At 41.5% G+C, this 16,634-nt stretch overlaps 3 protein-coding genes and 4 non-coding genes across 9 annotated transcripts; 6 read left to right on the forward strand and 1 right to left on the reverse strand.

Annotated features, from left to right (window-relative positions):
* Positions 1–567: 567 nt before the first annotated feature.
* Positions 568–13,577, reverse strand: surf1 (SURF1 cytochrome c oxidase assembly factor). 3 transcript variants are annotated; one of them, XM_080303578.1, is made up of 9 exons: positions 13,393–13,577; positions 13,205–13,265; positions 12,710–12,834; positions 12,517–12,599; positions 12,144–12,335; positions 11,972–12,044; positions 11,072–11,234; positions 10,851–10,932; positions 568–770 (listed from the first exon to the last, which is right to left on the reverse strand). In XM_080303578.1, the coding sequence occupies exons 1-9, from the start codon at positions 13,453–13,455 to the stop codon at positions 662–664; spliced, it is 951 nt and encodes a 316-aa protein (XP_080159704.1). In that variant the 5' UTR covers positions 13,456–13,577; the 3' UTR covers positions 568–661. The 3 variants fall into 3 exon arrangements, with proteins under 3 accessions (XP_080159704.1, XP_026029157.2, XP_080159705.1); XM_026173372.2 differs by lacking the exon at positions 568–770 and adding an exon at positions 10,577–10,756; XM_080303579.1 differs by lacking the exon at positions 568–770 and adding an exon at positions 10,577–10,775.
* On the forward strand, positions 6,678–10,006 carry rpl7a (ribosomal protein L7a). The gene is made up of 8 exons (XM_026173383.2): positions 6,678–6,770; positions 7,677–7,797; positions 8,003–8,152; positions 8,399–8,539; positions 8,915–8,994; positions 9,267–9,397; positions 9,706–9,775; positions 9,869–10,006. Exons 1-8 carry the CDS (start codon positions 6,768–6,770, stop codon positions 9,971–9,973), a joined length of 801 nt encoding a protein of 266 aa, XP_026029168.2. The 5' UTR covers positions 6,678–6,767; the 3' UTR covers positions 9,974–10,006.
* LOC113027523 (small nucleolar RNA SNORD24) lies at positions 7,852–7,925 on the forward strand. The gene has a single exon (XR_003273083.1). It is a non-coding gene; the product is annotated as a small nucleolar RNA SNORD24 (small nucleolar RNA).
* Positions 8,234–8,305, forward strand: LOC113027524 (small nucleolar RNA SNORD24). The gene has a single exon (XR_003273084.1). It is a non-coding gene; the product is annotated as a small nucleolar RNA SNORD24 (small nucleolar RNA).
* LOC113027520 (small nucleolar RNA SNORD36) lies at positions 8,756–8,828 on the forward strand. Its single transcript, XR_003273080.1, has one exon. It is a non-coding gene; the product is annotated as a small nucleolar RNA SNORD36 (small nucleolar RNA).
* Positions 9,055–9,131, forward strand: LOC113027518 (small nucleolar RNA SNORD36). Its single transcript, XR_003273079.1, has one exon. It is a non-coding gene; the product is annotated as a small nucleolar RNA SNORD36 (small nucleolar RNA).
* Positions 13,556–16,600, forward strand: surf6 (surfeit 6). Its single transcript, XM_026173370.2, has 4 exons — positions 13,556–13,793; positions 15,207–15,410; positions 15,499–15,581; positions 15,733–16,600. Exons 1-4 carry the CDS (start codon positions 13,703–13,705, stop codon positions 16,420–16,422), a joined length of 1,068 nt encoding a protein of 355 aa, XP_026029155.1. The 5' UTR covers positions 13,556–13,702; the 3' UTR covers positions 16,423–16,600.
* Positions 16,601–16,634: the final 34 nt, after the last annotated feature.

Genomic DNA, 16,634 nt, shown 5'->3' on the forward strand with positions numbered 1-16,634 from the left:
TACGGGGCTCATATTTGTCACATTTTCTTTTCACAATTTCAGACAATTTAAATGAAGCTAGAGTAATGTTTGGCCTCTGGCATTCAAAGATTTCTTTACACAGATTATGAGTGGAGATAGGTTCAGGCACTAAGTAATATATGAACATATATACAATATTTTTTGTATAGATACAAAAAAATAAACAAATAAGTAGATTAAAATAACATACATGAAATTCACCTAGGACCTGCACAAAATATAATTTTACAGGTTTACCATATTTGACCCACTTATCCCACAGTTTTAATCAAAATCATTTTTCTTAAGAGAAAGAAAGTAGTCCTTTCCATAGTATAAATGTCACGTGAGTGCTTTTTTCTATGCAGCTGTCAGGACACCAAATATATATTCATCAGGGCATCTTAGCCGAAATTATCAAGCAAATGTTAATGTTATGCAGTGAAATCCCAAAATAAATATAAAATGTAGTACTTAAATGATGTTTTAAAAGTGAGTCTGGGGAAGGGGACAGCAGTCCCAACAACAGTGTCACGGTTTGGCAGAAGTAGGACCCAAATGCAGGACTTTCTGAATGTAGACAATGTGTTTATTTACAGCAAAGAATACCAACAAAAGTACTAATAATTCACAGTGTGTGAGTTCTCTGTGCGACAGTTCCTCAATTCCCATGCAGTGATTTTCCTCCGTGGTCCACGGTAAATGTTCCTCTATCCTCTGAGTCTATGTACATAGGTGCCCAGCTCCCGCCACACGTTTCTGCAATCCTCCTGGAAACAAGAGACACTTCAGTTAGTACATCTTCACCTTATGAGCAGGAGAACTGTGTTCCTAATACAACGAACCTGCGCCTAGCACTGCTCCGCTACTCTCTTAAGTAGTGCTTCCTTGACAAGGCTGATCAGTAATAGGTGATATTTCCACTGCACAAGACACTTACAAATGTGGATTGCACAACACTGGACATTATATTTCTTCATTTCCATTTAATACTTGTACGGCTGCTGTTATTGTATATATATATTTATATTTCTTCATACATTCTTATATATTTCTATACTGTGTATTGTGTATTTTGTTGTACAGTTATTTTCTTTTCAATTTTAACTTATATATTTTATCTTATTCTTTCCCAGTTAAATTTACCCTTCATTCTAATTTGTGTTGTACAGTTATTTCATTTTTAACTTTAATTTTTATATTTTATTTTATTTTATTCCTTCCTAGTTAAATTTATCCTTTTTAATTTTCGTATTTATTTCCTATCTTATTCATAGCCTTTTCTTTTTTTCTTTAGGTCATGAGCAGTTGTGTAAGCATTTTACTGCATATCGTACTGTGTATGACTGTGTATGTGACAAATAAAATTTGAATTTGATTTGATTTGATTTGAATGTGATTACTCCAGGTGTGGCTGGCTCTAAGGCGGGAAGACTCTCAAGGCCTGGTGTGGCAGCAAAACCCGAACATCACAGCACACACACCCTTACATGTACACAGGGAAACGAGGGACCAGGAGCAGACAATACCAAACAAACAACAATAGACAATCCTGAGAATCTGATAGACCGTTTTTTGGTAAACCCAATATTGCTACAAAAACTTCAAAGTAGAAGACACGTCTTGGGTCTGTGAGAGTGGGGACGGAAGAAGACCATTTTGAGACAGATTTTATGGCAACGGACCTTGGAACGGTATCAACGATGAATAGATTAACCAGCATTGCAACTATTGGACCATCAATGCTGGTAGGAAAGAAGCTGCAGAACTGCATTTGTGGCTGGTCAAAACTAACAACTGACATGGGCCAAATACGGCATGACATGGCTAATGACCTCAGGCAGATTAACAACACCACACTCCCAGAGAAACTGAAGCTCTGGTGCTTACAGTTTGGGTTGTTACCCAGACTACTGTGGCCACTGATGATGTACAGGGTCTCGCTTAATCATGCCAATCGAATGGAGAGGCTAGTGAGCACCTACATGAGGAAGTGGCTTGGACTTCCGAAATGCCTAAGCAGTGTTGGACTCTACAGCGACAGGATACTGTCATTGCCTATCCCTAACCTAGCAGAGGAGTTCAAATGTGCAAAAGTGAGGCTGGAGATATCACTCACAGACTCCTGGGACTGAGAGGCGCTGCTCCCACCCTAGCAACGGGGAGGAAGTGAACCCCAGCCATGGCTGTGCTACAGGCCAAATCTGCTCTTCTCTATCGTGGGCAACGTCCAACAGGGCAGAGGAGGGTTGGTCTTGGAGCAGTAACACCTTTCTGGTAACAGGCATCTGTAACCGAATGTTGAAATATGATGGTGGAGGAGGTGCGTCGACAGGAGGATGCAGCCAGAAATGCCAGAGCTATCTCCCACCGATCACTCACCAATCACACATTTTCTTAAAAGCTTGGACTTTCCTGAGCTGGCAGACACCCACAGAGAGATCTTGGATGCGCCATTTTCCAAAAAAGAGATTTGCGCTGCAATTTTCTCTCTACAGTCAGGGAAGTCCCCTGGCCCAGACGGCTTTTCGGTAGAATTTTTCCAAATCATTTGCCCCACAGCTCGTACCTCTACTCCACTCAGTTCTACCTGAAGCATTCACACAGGGCAAACTGCCAACCTCCTGGCACGATGCTTCCATAACTTTAATTGCAAAACAGGGGAAAGATCCAACTGAGTGTGCGTCATACAGGCCAATTTCGCTTTTGAACGTCGACTTTAAGATCCTAGCTAAAGCGCTGGCCCACAGGTTGGAAAGGGTCCTGCCAGCAGTCATACCTGAAGATCAGTCTGGCTTTGTTAAAGGTGCCACCCCTTTTTCAACATCCAACGCCTTTTTAATATCCTGCACACGCCATCCAAGGACACTCCAGAATGTGTTCTTTCCCTTGATGCGGAAAAAGCATTTGACCGTGTAGAATGGAACTATCTATTTGCTGTGCTGGAAAGATTTGGGTTCGGTCCCAACTTCATCTCATGGATCAAGTACCTATACTTGTCCCCTGTTGCGTCTGTTTGCACTAATAGCCAGAAATCAAAACCATTTCAACTTAAACGAGGCACACGTCAGGGTTGCCCCCTTAGCCCATTGTTATTTGATCTAGCTATTGAACCCTTAGCAATGCTTTTTCAAAGCAGTAAACTTGTCCAGGTTATACAAAGAGGTCAAACTGAACACAAAGGCTCTCTCTATGCTGACGATTTATTGCTTTCTATTTCAAATCCAAATACTTCCCTACTGTCTATATTGTCACTACTCATGCATTTCAGTCAAGTCTCTGGTTATAAATTAAATCTGTCCAAGAGCGAACTTTGTCTATTAAATGAAGAAGCGTTTCCAATAGATTTGTCAGGTTTCCCCTTTAAAGTGTTCAAAGAGCAGTTCACCTACCTGGGTATCACAATTACAAGAAAGTATAAACAACTTCTCAAAGCCAACTTTTTTACACTATTGAAGAATGTCAAACAAAGCCTTCAACAGTGGTCACCCCTGAACACAACTCTGGTTGGACGAATTAATTCAATTAAAATGAATATCCTTCCTAAATTCTTATACTTATTTCAATTTTTACCGGTCTTCATTCCCAAGTCTTTCTTTACAACTCTAGATTCTATAATCTCCTCTTATATTTGGAAGGGTAAACGACCTCGAGTAACTAAGGTGCACTTACAGAAACCTAAGACTGAAGGGGGTCTGGCACTCCCTAACTTCCGCTTTTACTATTGGGCTGCCAATATTCGGTCCCTGACCTACTGGTTACAGTCTGGGGAAGGTGTGGGCGCAGTTCAGGAGACATTTCAATTTGAATAATTTTTCACTTCAAAGCCCCATCCTTTCAAACCACCTATTCCTCCCACCAACTTTGGACAACTTGTTCCAGGTCTGGTTTAGAGCAGGTATTATTTGCTTTAAAGATCTCTTTATACACAATAAACTAGCATCATTTGATCAGCTGGCAGGAAAATACAGTCTTCCCAAAACTCACTTTTTTAGATATTTACACCTCAGACATTTTTTGCAGTCCCACCTCTCCAATTTTCAAGAAGCTCCAGCTGCTAAGTTACTGAACGAGCTCCTTAATTTGCAACTATCAGGCAAAGCTGTAATGTCTCGCATCTATAACAAACTGTGCAGTGTAACCCCAGCTCCCGTTGTGGGCCTCAAGTCCACATGGGAGAAGGAGTTGGGTATATCTATGTCAGATGACGTCTGGGACTCAGTCTTCTCTCTGGTAAATTCTACATCACTCTGCGCCCGTCATTCCCTGCTACAATTCAAAGTAGTCCACAGGGCCCACTTATCTAAATCCAAACTAGTTAAGCTTCATCCCAGTTTAGACCCTCAATGTAACAGGTGCGGGTCTAATGATGCCAATCTAACCCACGTGTTTTGGACCTGCCCTGCCCTGGCAAATTTTTGGGAGGAGGTTTTCTGCACTTTGAACAAGGCTACCAGCCTGAAACTAGCTCTCAACCCCCTACTTGCTCCCTTTGGTACAGCGGGAGAGGATGATAAGTATATTCCCAGAGCAAAGAGCAGGGTGTTTTCGTTTTTTCTTCTCTCTTTTTGTTTTTTGTCTGTTTTTGTTTTTTTTTCTCGTTGCTTGTTTGGTAAATAATAAGAGAAGAAAACAATGTTCCAACATGAGTTCTGTTTTGTATTCATTGTAAACAGTTTGTGTTTTTCCATCTTCTTTTTTTCTTTGTAAACTATATCCACAAATACTCAATATTTTGAATAAAAAAGAAATGCCAGAGCTGTAGCGCTGGCCAAGCAGGGTCGCTGGATGAATTGGGAGTGTCTTGAAAAGAGGAAACTCAATGGAGTGAAATCTGCAGAATGGAGTGTAATAGGCTAAGTTTCATCATATGATGTGCTGCCTTTCCCCATAAATCTGCAGCTTTGGTTTGGAAAGGACCCATCCTGCCCCCTGTGTGCACACCCAGCAACACCAAGAACATTTTGGTTTGTTGTAGGACTAGCCTTACTCAAGGCAGGTACACATGGAGACACAACCAGGTCCTCGGGTGTCTAGCTGAAAAAGTTGAGTACAAAAGGGAATCCATTAACACCCAACCTTTCACAAACCAAGAGGAGCATCGGTATTTGTCCGGGAGTAGGTCAAGTTAAGAACTAGCTCTTCAACCCCCGGATCTGGGACCGCTGAAGGTCGCCAGGGATTGGCAGATGCAAGCTGACTTGGATGAGAGACTAATTTTCCCCACAGAAATTGTTACACCTCATTTGTGACCAGACCTTGTCTTTTGGCCTAACTCTCAAAAACTTGCTTATGTCATTGAGCTGATGGTACTGTGGGAGGATGTAAGACACATGCCCTGTGGTGGGCCTGCCTGAGCCGATGGTGTCTTGTGATAAAAGGCCGAAACACCCTGTGAAGTTAAAGCACACAACTGATGATGTGTCCTGCTGGTAAAGCTTCCAGGCTGCCTTTCCTCATAGTAGCCATCCCTCAAGACTTTCTCCATTAGAAGCAATGCAATATCAGGGATTGTAACAGCTAGTCCTTTTATTGAATCACAATATTCATTAAACCCAAAGCAACACATGAGACCCGGGTCCTGCAGCGGTGGAGAAATTGTTCTGGTGGCCTGCTGCAGATCTGGCAGTGGCAGAGAAAAAGTTCTGATGCCGACCACAGGTCCAGTGGCGGCGTGGCATGGCAGATGACCAGCGATATGATGGAGCTGCCAACTGTGGCTGAGCAGCTCAGGCTATGGTAGGTCGAATAGGTCCCCACAAAGAACAGACCTCTGGCGTGGGCATGGCAAGTCCAGACAGCCCACAGAACCTCTGGCTTGGGCAGAGCAGGTCCTTCCGGCATGCTGACCTCTGGCTCAGGCAGAGATGCGACTGGGCCTGAAAGCAGTGTAGAGGCCACAGGCGGTTGAGCAGGTGGCAGCATGGCAGCTGCAGGCATGAGCAGATGGCAGCGTGGCAGCCGTAGGTAGTTGGTGGTGTGGCAGCTGCAGGCGGTTGAGTAGGTGGTGGCATGGCAGCCGCAGGCGGTTGAACAGGTGGTGGCGTGCCAGCCACAGGCGGTTGAACAGCAACAAGCTGTGTGGTGGTCAGTTGGATCAGGTGGCAGGATGCTGGACAGACATGGCACACCCTCAGGGTTTAATTTAAAACCCTGGCTGCTAAGTTCAAAGGAAAACTTTTAGATATCGGTAAATACACAGAACACAACTACTGGTCTGATTTCCTCAGTTTTTGCACACCATGCCAAGTTTTGGGAATCATATTGTTGGCAAAATACTATTTTATGCTTGTCAAATAGTATTAAACAAACTAAATGGTCATAAACTGCAGTACAGAATTACTATGATCAATAAAATAAAGTTAAATCAATTATTACTGTTTATTTTCTTCTACTTTTTAAGTTTTCGTTTTTAAAATAAAGTGAAACTAAACTAGAAATGTGTGGTATGACGTTACTACGTCATAAAAAATCCTATGCTTTTAAAACAAAACGTTAATGTTAATTTTTCATTCATATAAATGTTTAGAATAATATGTTTTATCAGTGCGGCAAAGAAAATTAAAATAAATCCCAATCATTGATACGTCAGTGTAACACAGATTCCGAGTCAGTATTCCGTTTTTTAAGAAACAAAGCTTGAACTGGCAGGTAGCTGTAAAATCTGACTTCAGATCGGCACTTTTGGAAGCCACGTAACACGCAGCAAGCCTCGCGGTATTTACGCTACCCAGCATGCCCCGGTCTTCCTTTCTGCCTGAACCGACATGGTGGGTACATAGCTGTTCCTTCTGGGGGAAATATGTTATCTGTTGTATCTGTTTGCATCCTTTCATACATTTATATTTTTATACTGTAGAAAGTGCCAATTAAGTCTTTGAACTTTGTGTAGGGCCGTGATGTTAATATTGTGCTTTGATGCTGTGTTGTTTTTGCGAAAAACGTAGGTTATGTTGGTCGATGTGTAACCGGTGCTAACAGTGCTGTGGCTGCCTGTGGAGTGCTGAAGCTAAAGGCGATGAACATGCTTGTTTTAGAAGCTCGTTTTTGTTTTGTTTTTATTAAATTTTTGTGTTTTTCTTTTTAATTTTCCAGACGGTTGTATGTATTTTGTAAAGTAGAAGTACAATACTACCGGGGTACAAGTTTGTGTGCCCTGCTAGTTTACTGACTAGCATTAGGGAATGGGCCTGAGCGTGGGTCGGTATTAACCTTCCTTTTGGCCTCACATTAGTTGTGTTTCTGTCGTTTATTGAATGTATTCACAAACACGCAAGTTTTACCTACGTTTTCATTGATACGTTATCATCCTGAATCGGTCTTTAGTTCAGTGTGTATGACGTCCCTTAGGTGTTGGTGTAGCAGCATGGAGATTAGTTGAGCTCTGAAGTAATTCTCTGGCTTTTGGGGTTTATTTCTTGCTTTTTGCATTACAGCTCTAAAAAGAACTAAAGTGGTCTTTTGATTGTATTTTTGCTAGATTTAAAAATTATTTTGTGGGAAATTGACAAGGGTAGTTGCTAAAGCTAGGCTAAGCAACTCCCTGACACGGTTGGGAAAGGTAGAGCAGTGTTGTAAGTTTACATGCGGAGTAACATGTTTACAAGTTAATAGTCATGTTAGGTTAAAGTTGCTTGTGTTTATGCTTCTGTAACACACTGTTCCCTTTTCCACAGCCTAAGGGAAAGAAGGCTAAGGGGAAGAAGGTGGCACCAGCCCCTTCAGTGGCCAAGAAGCATGAGGCCAAGAAAGTAGTCAACCCCCTGTTCGAGAAGAGGCCCAAGAACTTTGGCATCGGTGAGTATCTGCAGGTGCCACTTTATTGGGGGCATAAGCTAGTGGTCATACAGGTGCAGATGATGTAAAAGAATATTTGCTATCTTAATACCACTGATGACAATATTCCCACCAAGATCGCTGATGCACATTATATTAACATTAAATTAAGAGAAAGTTTCTGTTTAATGGTAGATAATGATGAATTTGTTGTGCTTTACCACAGGCCAGGATATTCAGCCCAAGCGTGATTTGACACGCTTTGTGAAATGGCCTCGTTACGTCCGCCTGCAGAGGCAGCGCTCCATCCTCTACAAGCGTCTGAAGGTTCCCCCTGCGATCAACCAGTTCACCCAGGCTCTGGACCGCCAGACTGGTAAGTACAAGCAAGTGGTTTTCTTCTGTATGGCAGTATGTCAGAGTTGTCATGTGGGTTCTAAGAAGGACTGTTTCACTGTGCAAGTGATGTGAAAGAGTATTTGCTATCTGACCAGTTATGCGGACGATTTCCACCAAGATCACTGATGCATGTGTTTGTAATCATGGTAGCTTTGTAGTAAGCCAAACTTGTTGCCCAAATTTCAGTGTTTACATTTTTAATTTTAATTGGTTTCTTCCGCAGCCACTCAGCTGTTCAAGCTGGCTCACAAGTACAGGCCCGAGACCAAGCAGGAGAAGAAGCAGAGGCTGCTGGCTCGTGCTGAGCAGAAGGCTGCTGGAAAGGGAGATGCCCCAACAAAGAGGCCTCCCATTATCCGTGCAGGTGAGTTTGATTGAACAAAGTCCTGTCTTTGTTAAGCTCCACAGTTTAGTAAAAATGTATTAAAGTTTAAGACTTGTGCTGGCCTAGTTGGCAGCTCGGTCTTATGTATTTCAGGAGTGCTGCTGGAATTGTAGGTTTGCTCCTAAACAGTCTTAAACTGTGCATTAGAACCTATTTTGTGTTCTTGTTAGTTCAGCCTCATCTGACTTGGCCTCAATGCAGTGATGACCAGAATTTCTTCACCTGAAACTTGCTGTGATGGTTTTTGAGCTTTTTAACCCTGAGCGTTGGCCAAAAAATAATGAAAAGTTTTTCTGGATTAAGTTGGTGGATCAAACATTTTAATTTCTGCCTTTTGGTTTTCGCTCTCTGCAGGTGTGAACACCGTCACCTCTCTGGTGGAGAGCAAGAAGGCCCAGCTGGTCGTCATTGCCCATGATGTGGATCCTATTGAGGTGAGATTGGTGTAATATGTGAATGCATGTTGGGTTCAGTTTAGTGTAAAAAGTGGTCTCTGGCAATGATGTCTGAATTTCTTCACCTGAATCCTCTGTGTGGATCAAAACATACGAGCTTTTTAACCCTGAGCACAGACCACAAATGAAAAACAAGTTATCATTTATTAATTTTTGTAAAAGGCAATATGGTTGCCACACTCCATGGATAAACTCAAAATTTTTTGCTTCCTGAAATGTTAATACTTCCTGTGGCTCCCCTGAATTTCTAGCTCGTGGTCTTCCTGCCTGCTCTGTGCCGCAAGATGGGTGTCCCTTACTGCATCGTGAAGGGGAAGGCTAGACTGGGCAGACTGGTGCACAGAAAGACATGCACTTCATTTGCCTTCACACAGATTAACCCGTGAGTATGAACATACACTGAACTGTGCCCAAGTGTGACAGTGAAGTTTGGCAAATGATTTTTAGTACGTGTTCAATAACTGGCTGGAGAAAAGATTCGATACTTCCTCTGGAGTGAGATCTTAGTTCACATCTTCAAATTTGCTTGGATTATTTTCTACAGCAGTTGACTTTTTAATCAGGGACCACAATATGTATAAATTTGAAGTGACTTTTCAGACAGGAAAATTTAGTCATCTGAATACAAGTGTCGGTACTGCATTGACCATCTTTTCTCTTTTTTTTTTTTCTTTTTCCCCCTACTCCTAGTGAGGACAAAGGTGCACTTGCTAAGCTCGTGGAAGCCATCAAGACCAACTACAATGACAGATACGAGGAGGTGAATAGCCATTACTCAGTTAGCAGTGTTTACATTTCACAAATCCTAAAACAAATTGTACAAATTTTAACTGTTCGCAATCTCATTTTCCAGATCCGCCGTCACTGGGGAGGTAACATCATGGGTCCCAAATCCACAGCCCGCATCACTAAGCTGGAGAAGGCAAAGGCCAAGGAACTTGCAACCAAGCTTGGTTAAATTGTTTGGAATAAAAAAATGTATGCCCTAAAAGAAGAAGACTTCTGTTGTTTAATTTTCAAACTAAAATGATAGAAATGTTAGAATCAGATTGCAGGTGTCAACACAGTGACAGCAGGAAACGTAAACATGGGAGCATTTTAAATTCTGATTGTTATAATAAGGGTGGAACTGACATTTTTAGGTTTCCCATGCCGAATCCTGAAGTGTCACAGTTTAAATCAAGATGATAATCTTGGGCATTATCTGACAAATTGCTTGAAATCGGGATAGTTTTTTTTCTTTAATAACTGAGAAACCACAACTTGAAAGGTGAAAAATATCATGAACTCTGCCTTTCAATTCCTGTAAGTGAAGACGTATTGATGGTCTAAGTTTCTGTAACTGGAGTTACTGAATCTGATCGCACTGAAATTACGTATATTTAGTATCATCCAGCAGTAAAGTTAACCTGTTTAAAAAACAAAAACTGGCTTAAATTTAACATAAGATGCTTTGTCAAAACCACATAATTTACAGGACACGAGGCGCTTTTTTTTTTTTTTTTCCCCCCCACGGTTATTATTGGCACATAGTACATGCAACAAGGTAAATGACAGAATCCCCGATCTTGAGTACTTTATTTACACATGAAGCTATTTACATAATATATGTACCAGGCTGGAGCTACAAGTTAAGCACAAACCCATCATTCAAGTACCAAGTAAAATAATTTTATTGCTTTAAATCCTCTTGATGAACTTTGCATACCACATGTAGGAAGTAGCTGCACACAAACCATACCTAGAAGAAAAAAGTAATTCTGCATTTTATCAATCAAATGCACCTTGACACATGAGTGTAACAGATGTACAGCAGTCCAAAACAAAACACTCACCATGTTATTATGTACTGCATGTGTTCATTCCTCAGTGTGACCCTGGTCTGTCCACCTATTGGCCCACCAGGAATAGTGCTACCTGCGTGAGACACAAAACTTTTAATTACTTTCAAATTGAAGTGTTTCTGTTGATGTGAGTGAGATAAACAGCATACATGGAGGATTGCAGAGGTTTAATCTTAATGTAAAGTCACTGCGTCAAAGAGCACTAAACATACCAAAGTCGGCATCAATGAAGATGGGTGCGGCTCCAGTGACTTGTGCCATCGCTTCCAGGTCACGGTAATGCCAGCGGTTTCTCTCCACGTCATTGTTTGGTACAAAGGGTTTACGATTCTCTGTCAGTCTGACCACTCCCACCAACTCCACCTCATCCTCCACCTGCATAAAGGCAGCATTTCAGTGATTCAAGTGTTTACAACAACACAAAGGTGGTGTTAGTAGTTTAGCGAACAGTCAAGCGGTGTAAGTCAGTTCTGTAGGAGTAACATGACAATAAATGGGTCTTCGAGGCACTTTCACAGGCATATTTAAACTATTCAATTACTAAAGGGAGTTGGGGCCTAATTGAAGATGAATTCTCAGTGCATAAAGAGGTTTTCAAAACTGGAAACACCCCAGGCAAGGGATCATTGCTGTTATCTCTTTGGTATTCTGTTAACACACACATAAATGCTCCAGACCAGCGAACTACCAAAACCTCTACTTTTACTGAGGTGCTCATACTTGCTTATGATCAATGAATCAAGTGCACTTATTTATCAGGGTGTAGATCATTTTTACACATGCTGCTTCTGCATTTTGGCTTAGTTTTTGTTCAGTAAATAATTACATGGTGTGATGTGTCATGTTGTTGTTCATCTGAAGTTGTATTTAGCCGTTAAGACTTGCTGTCAACAAGATGACTTTTTATTATGTCGTGGTATGTAAAACCTAAGAACTGAACTGTAGTCTTAGTTCTAACATAGCTTGTGACAAACCTATTAGACTTATAAGTTAGTCTTATTAGTCTTGAAGAATAAGTTAGTCTTTGTGCAATTAACAAATCTCAAAGACTTAACACTCCAGCCTGGTGTAAAACCTCTGTGTTTACCCAGCATCTGATGTCTTCCCCTCACCTGTCCCTTCATCCTGGTCTCTGGTCTTATTTTCTGCCTTGGCACGAATCCTCTGTTCACCAGGATTGTGATGCTTCAGTGACACAGACGGTATAAATCAGTGTTGAGAGCAGCGATGTATCAATCAATGTACAGATATTGCTATGGTGAGATGTTTTATCTGGCTCCTTACCCGAGGTCGGTACAGTGGAATGGGGTGATGACATTAGCGCCGGTCTCTGCACTTGAAGAGAGCCTTCCTGCTTCTCTGGCCTCTCTCTCTGGGTCGACTGGTGAGCGGGGCATAATGTATAGCTCTTGGGAGTGATCGTAACGTCCACGTACCTTGACTCTTCTGTACTCGAGGTTATTAACCTCATAAGGACTAGAATGCAAGGCGGGAAAATGGTATGTAAATCTGTGCCTTAATGATTCACATATGTAAAAAACGCAGCTTATTCAACTTCTGCACATTAAGATATTACATGAAGTGTTAAAGAGCACCTGTTATACTTTTTCATATTTTCTGTCATAGATACAGGACCTAGCCACTCTCTGCCACTTACTCAAGAGGAAGAGGAATGGGTTCTGCCGTAGTGAGTCGGGTCAGGTCATCAATCAGCTTCAATTTCCACTGACGCCTTTTCACCTACAGATGAAGGCAATGAAGACACTGGAGTACACCCAACAACAACCAGAAAGACGTAACTGCATTGTGTGTATTTAAAAAAGCAATAACAATCAACAAATAAGTGGTACCTGCCATGTGCCGAGGCCAAAGGTGGTGGCAGGGATGAGCAGCAGGAACCATTTAAGAAAAGAGTCTTTCTCTGCAGCTGTGGCTGCTGTGGAGCTGGACTGTCGTCCAAAGCCAAGGAACCTGCCTGGATATGTAAAGAATAATAGTGAAAGGTGGATTCCTTGGAGAATCAAACAGCATATTGACATAACCGTTACAAATAATATAATGGAATAACGTATATATGCTACCCAAAAAAATTATACACAAAGATTATTTCAGCAGCCATGCAGACAGACATTAATGTAAACCGAACAGGTTTTGTTGATTTTCTTATATTATTACGTAGTAATTACTTTTTTACCTAATTTCACCATTAAAGACAAAATACCATATAACAGATACAAAACAGATTTATTTTCTAGTCTTTTTTTTAAGTGGAAAAAATATGTAACAGTGACTTTATTCGCTAATTATCTAAAGGTGGTGTAATTGTTGACAAGTTTAGTTTGTACCGTCTACACGTTTGAAGGCTCCTGGCAAGAAGAAAGACCTCTTGGTGTAAAATGCATGATTCTGAAATACAAATGTATAAAATAAACTCAGCATTTTTGCAAGTCGTTCACTCGGCGATGAAAATGACTTTGACGTGTTTTTTTTTTGTTTGAGCCGTAAAGACGAAAAACTGCGAAAACGAACGCACCTGTGTTTTTAGTGTCGGCAGCAGCCTCCGGGAGTAAGTCAGCAGAGATGTCAGGGAGACCATTCTGAATCAAAACAACGTGGAAATGGATGAAAATGGACGAGACAACCGGCTACATTACAACTACATAACTGACAAGTTTCTGCTTGGAGGGGGACCACTTCTGGTGTTACTACTTCCGGATTGGGGACGCCCCGCCCCTTTAAATTTTTACACACGTGCGTATGTGAACGTGTTGATGTTTTTATCGGTAAATATCGTGTGTGTGTTTTATCCGGATTAAAGGTGGGAGCCCGTTTCACTTGTCGACATGGATCTCGCCTCAAAGGATTCGTACATTCAGAAACTTGCAAGTAAAGTGTTTTCTCAACGAGACCAGGAGTCCAGGAAGAGACCGTTCGGTAATGTTAGCTAAATGCTTGGGTTTGTTTACATGGTAAAATTGAAGCTGTAGTGCAGACTTTAACATTTAGGTGTTATTTATTGTGGAAAAACTACGTAAAACTCAGCAAGTGTCATCAAACCTTGTGCCACGGTTTCACGTTTTACCTACTTTGTACCACAGGAGGCGCTACAGTGTTTAATCTGATGGCTTTATGCGCCCCTTGTTCATTAAAGTTACCAAACTGATAGCATGTCAGAAAAATAATCTGCTATTTCTCTTAAAATACTTTTTTTGTCCCCCAAAACTGATTTAAAAAATGAGTTTTTTGTCATTTATTTATCTAAATTTCTAAAGGTATCAATTTTCTCCTTTTCACTGATTTCATTTATGTGGGAAGTTGTAGATAACAAGATTAATTTATAACTCGGTGGGAACTAATATTGTAAATGACCTTTTTATGTCTTTTAAAGTTGGCTCCATAGGTTTTTGGACAATGCTACTTTTTTGTTGTTTTTGTAGTTTTTCCTCTGTACACTGTTGACTTTAAATCAATCAGGCAAGTGCAGAGGCTCAACTTTTATTCAAGGGCTTTAACAAAAGTAATGCAGTAACTATTTAGGTGCCACAGAAGTTTTACACAAATCCCCCTTTTAAATGCTCAAAGTAAATAGACACATAAACTTAATTTAAAATATAAATAAAGTCTTAAATACTTCTGCAGTCTTCCTAAGCAGTAGATTTCTTAAGTCTACAACCTAGTGTTGTGTTTCCTCCCTTGAGATGCTCTGACAGGCTGTGCACCCAACTTAAAGACTTGGTTATATTCCATTGCAGACGCAGACAACTGAGATTCAACAGTAGCTCCCATTACACTTCTTTAATGTCCTCTTCAAGTCCATCAGCTGGGGCTAATGCATGGTTGTTGTCTAGGACTCAGATTTAAAATTATAGAGAAAAATCTATGCAATAAAAGTGACAATATGGCAAAATGGCTTAAAAATGTCTCATTGTACAAGTATGTGCACACTAGACCTCCAGGTGGACTACTTTTAAACCAAAGAGCTCATAACTTGTAGACATACATCCTTTGATCACATTATGCCAGGACAGGTTTTTTCATATTAAGAAGTCATGAGATAAACTGACTGGCAGGTGTTTTACTGCTAATAGGATTGCTTTTATAAGAGAAGAGTCACCCACCAAATCAGCTGTGACTGGGTTTTTTTTTTTCTCATGAAAAATGAGGAAACAAGCTGATCATGAGTTTACCAACAGAAAATTTCAAATCCTCTTTTCTCCAGTTAGCTGACGTTATCTGAACATGTTGCAGGCCCTAGGCTAGTAACTGTAATAGCAATGTTGTAGAACTGCAGTGACACATTATATACATGCAATCGTCAATATGTGCATTGTGTTTGTGTGTGTACAGTTCATTTCAAAGCTAAAAGTGACACTGGTCCTCCAAAGAAGAAGAAAAAATGCAAAAAGAAAGATGAGGCCACAGATGGCAAGACTCCCAAACCCCAACAGAAGCCTTCACCCTCTCCAGCAGCACAGAAAATCAAAGCTGCCGTGAAACCAAACGGGTCCAACACTGAGGCCGCAAATGGAGCTGCACACCAGAAGCATCAAGGTATACCAAGCCTACGCTGGTCCTGTGTGGAGGTTTTTCTCTTTACATAACTGGGTCTCATTTAATGCTTATTTTCTTTTTCTTTAAGGAGGAAGTGTAGACTCCAGCTTCACTACAGTCGATGTATTACGCAAAAGGCTCCATGAAAAGATTGAAGAGTCCAGAGGACAGGTATGCAGTTTTCAGAGATGGCACAGTATGAAAGACAGAGACTGTAGGGGGGGAGGGGTACTGAGGATCATCTAAAACAGGAAGTGATGTCACCGCTGGGTGCCCTAGAATTATTGTTGAAGCTTAACCATGTTAACCTGTCTTTTATCAGGGAACTCCAAAGGATGCATTATCAGAAGCTGTCCAGGCGAAGCGAGCAAAGCGAAAGCTGGAGCGGGAGCGCAAGAAGAGGAAAAGAAAAGAATTTCTGATGAAGAAACTGGCTGAAAAAAGTGGGAAAGAACAGCCGTTAGAGGTAAAACAGGAAGAGGAGCACGTCCCTGCCTCGAGCAAAAGAAATGAGACTGCTCTGGTCTTCAACAAGGTTGAGACGGTGGACGAGGGTTATATAGACAAGAAACAAAAAAAGAAGATCAAGAAACAGGGGATAAAAGGCCAGATAACTCCTCTGACGGGGAAGAACTACAAGCAGCTGCTCAGCCGCGTGGAGGCTCGCAAAGCCAAGCTGGAACAGCTGAGAGAGAAAGACGAGGAGAAGGCCTGCGAGATGGAAAAGAAGATCATGTGGACCAACATGCTCTACAAGGCAGAGGGCATCAAAATCAAGGACAACGAGGAGATGCTGCGCGAGTCGCTGAAGAAGAAGGAGAAGAGGCGCACTCAGAAAAAGAAGAAATGGGAGCAGCGGAGCGAGCACGTCCTAGAAAAGATGCAGCAGCGGCAGGACAAGAGGCAAAAGAACCTGCGGAAACGCAAGCAAGTCAGGGCAGAGAAGAAGAAGGACAGGGCGCGGAAGAAGGGCCGGGTGCTGCCTGAGGACTTGAAAAAAGCCACAGTTTAGTCGAAGGAAAGACAACTTGCATCTTGTTTCAGTTTCTGTATGGCACTGTGATATTCACATGATAATAAATGTTCTCCTTGTGCAGATATTGCCTGACCCTAATGCCCAGGAGAAATACCTTGTTTCATGGTCAATAAAATGGTATTATGAACATGATAATGAATATAATTCAAATTAACAGGCTCTGTGTGTGTGTTTGTGTGTGTGCCTGT

The sequence above is a fragment of the Astatotilapia calliptera genome, chromosome 7, assembly GCF_964374335.1.
Source record: "Astatotilapia calliptera chromosome 7, fAstCal68.1, whole genome shotgun sequence".
Lineage (NCBI taxonomy): Eukaryota > Metazoa > Chordata > Actinopteri > Cichliformes > Cichlidae > Astatotilapia > Astatotilapia calliptera.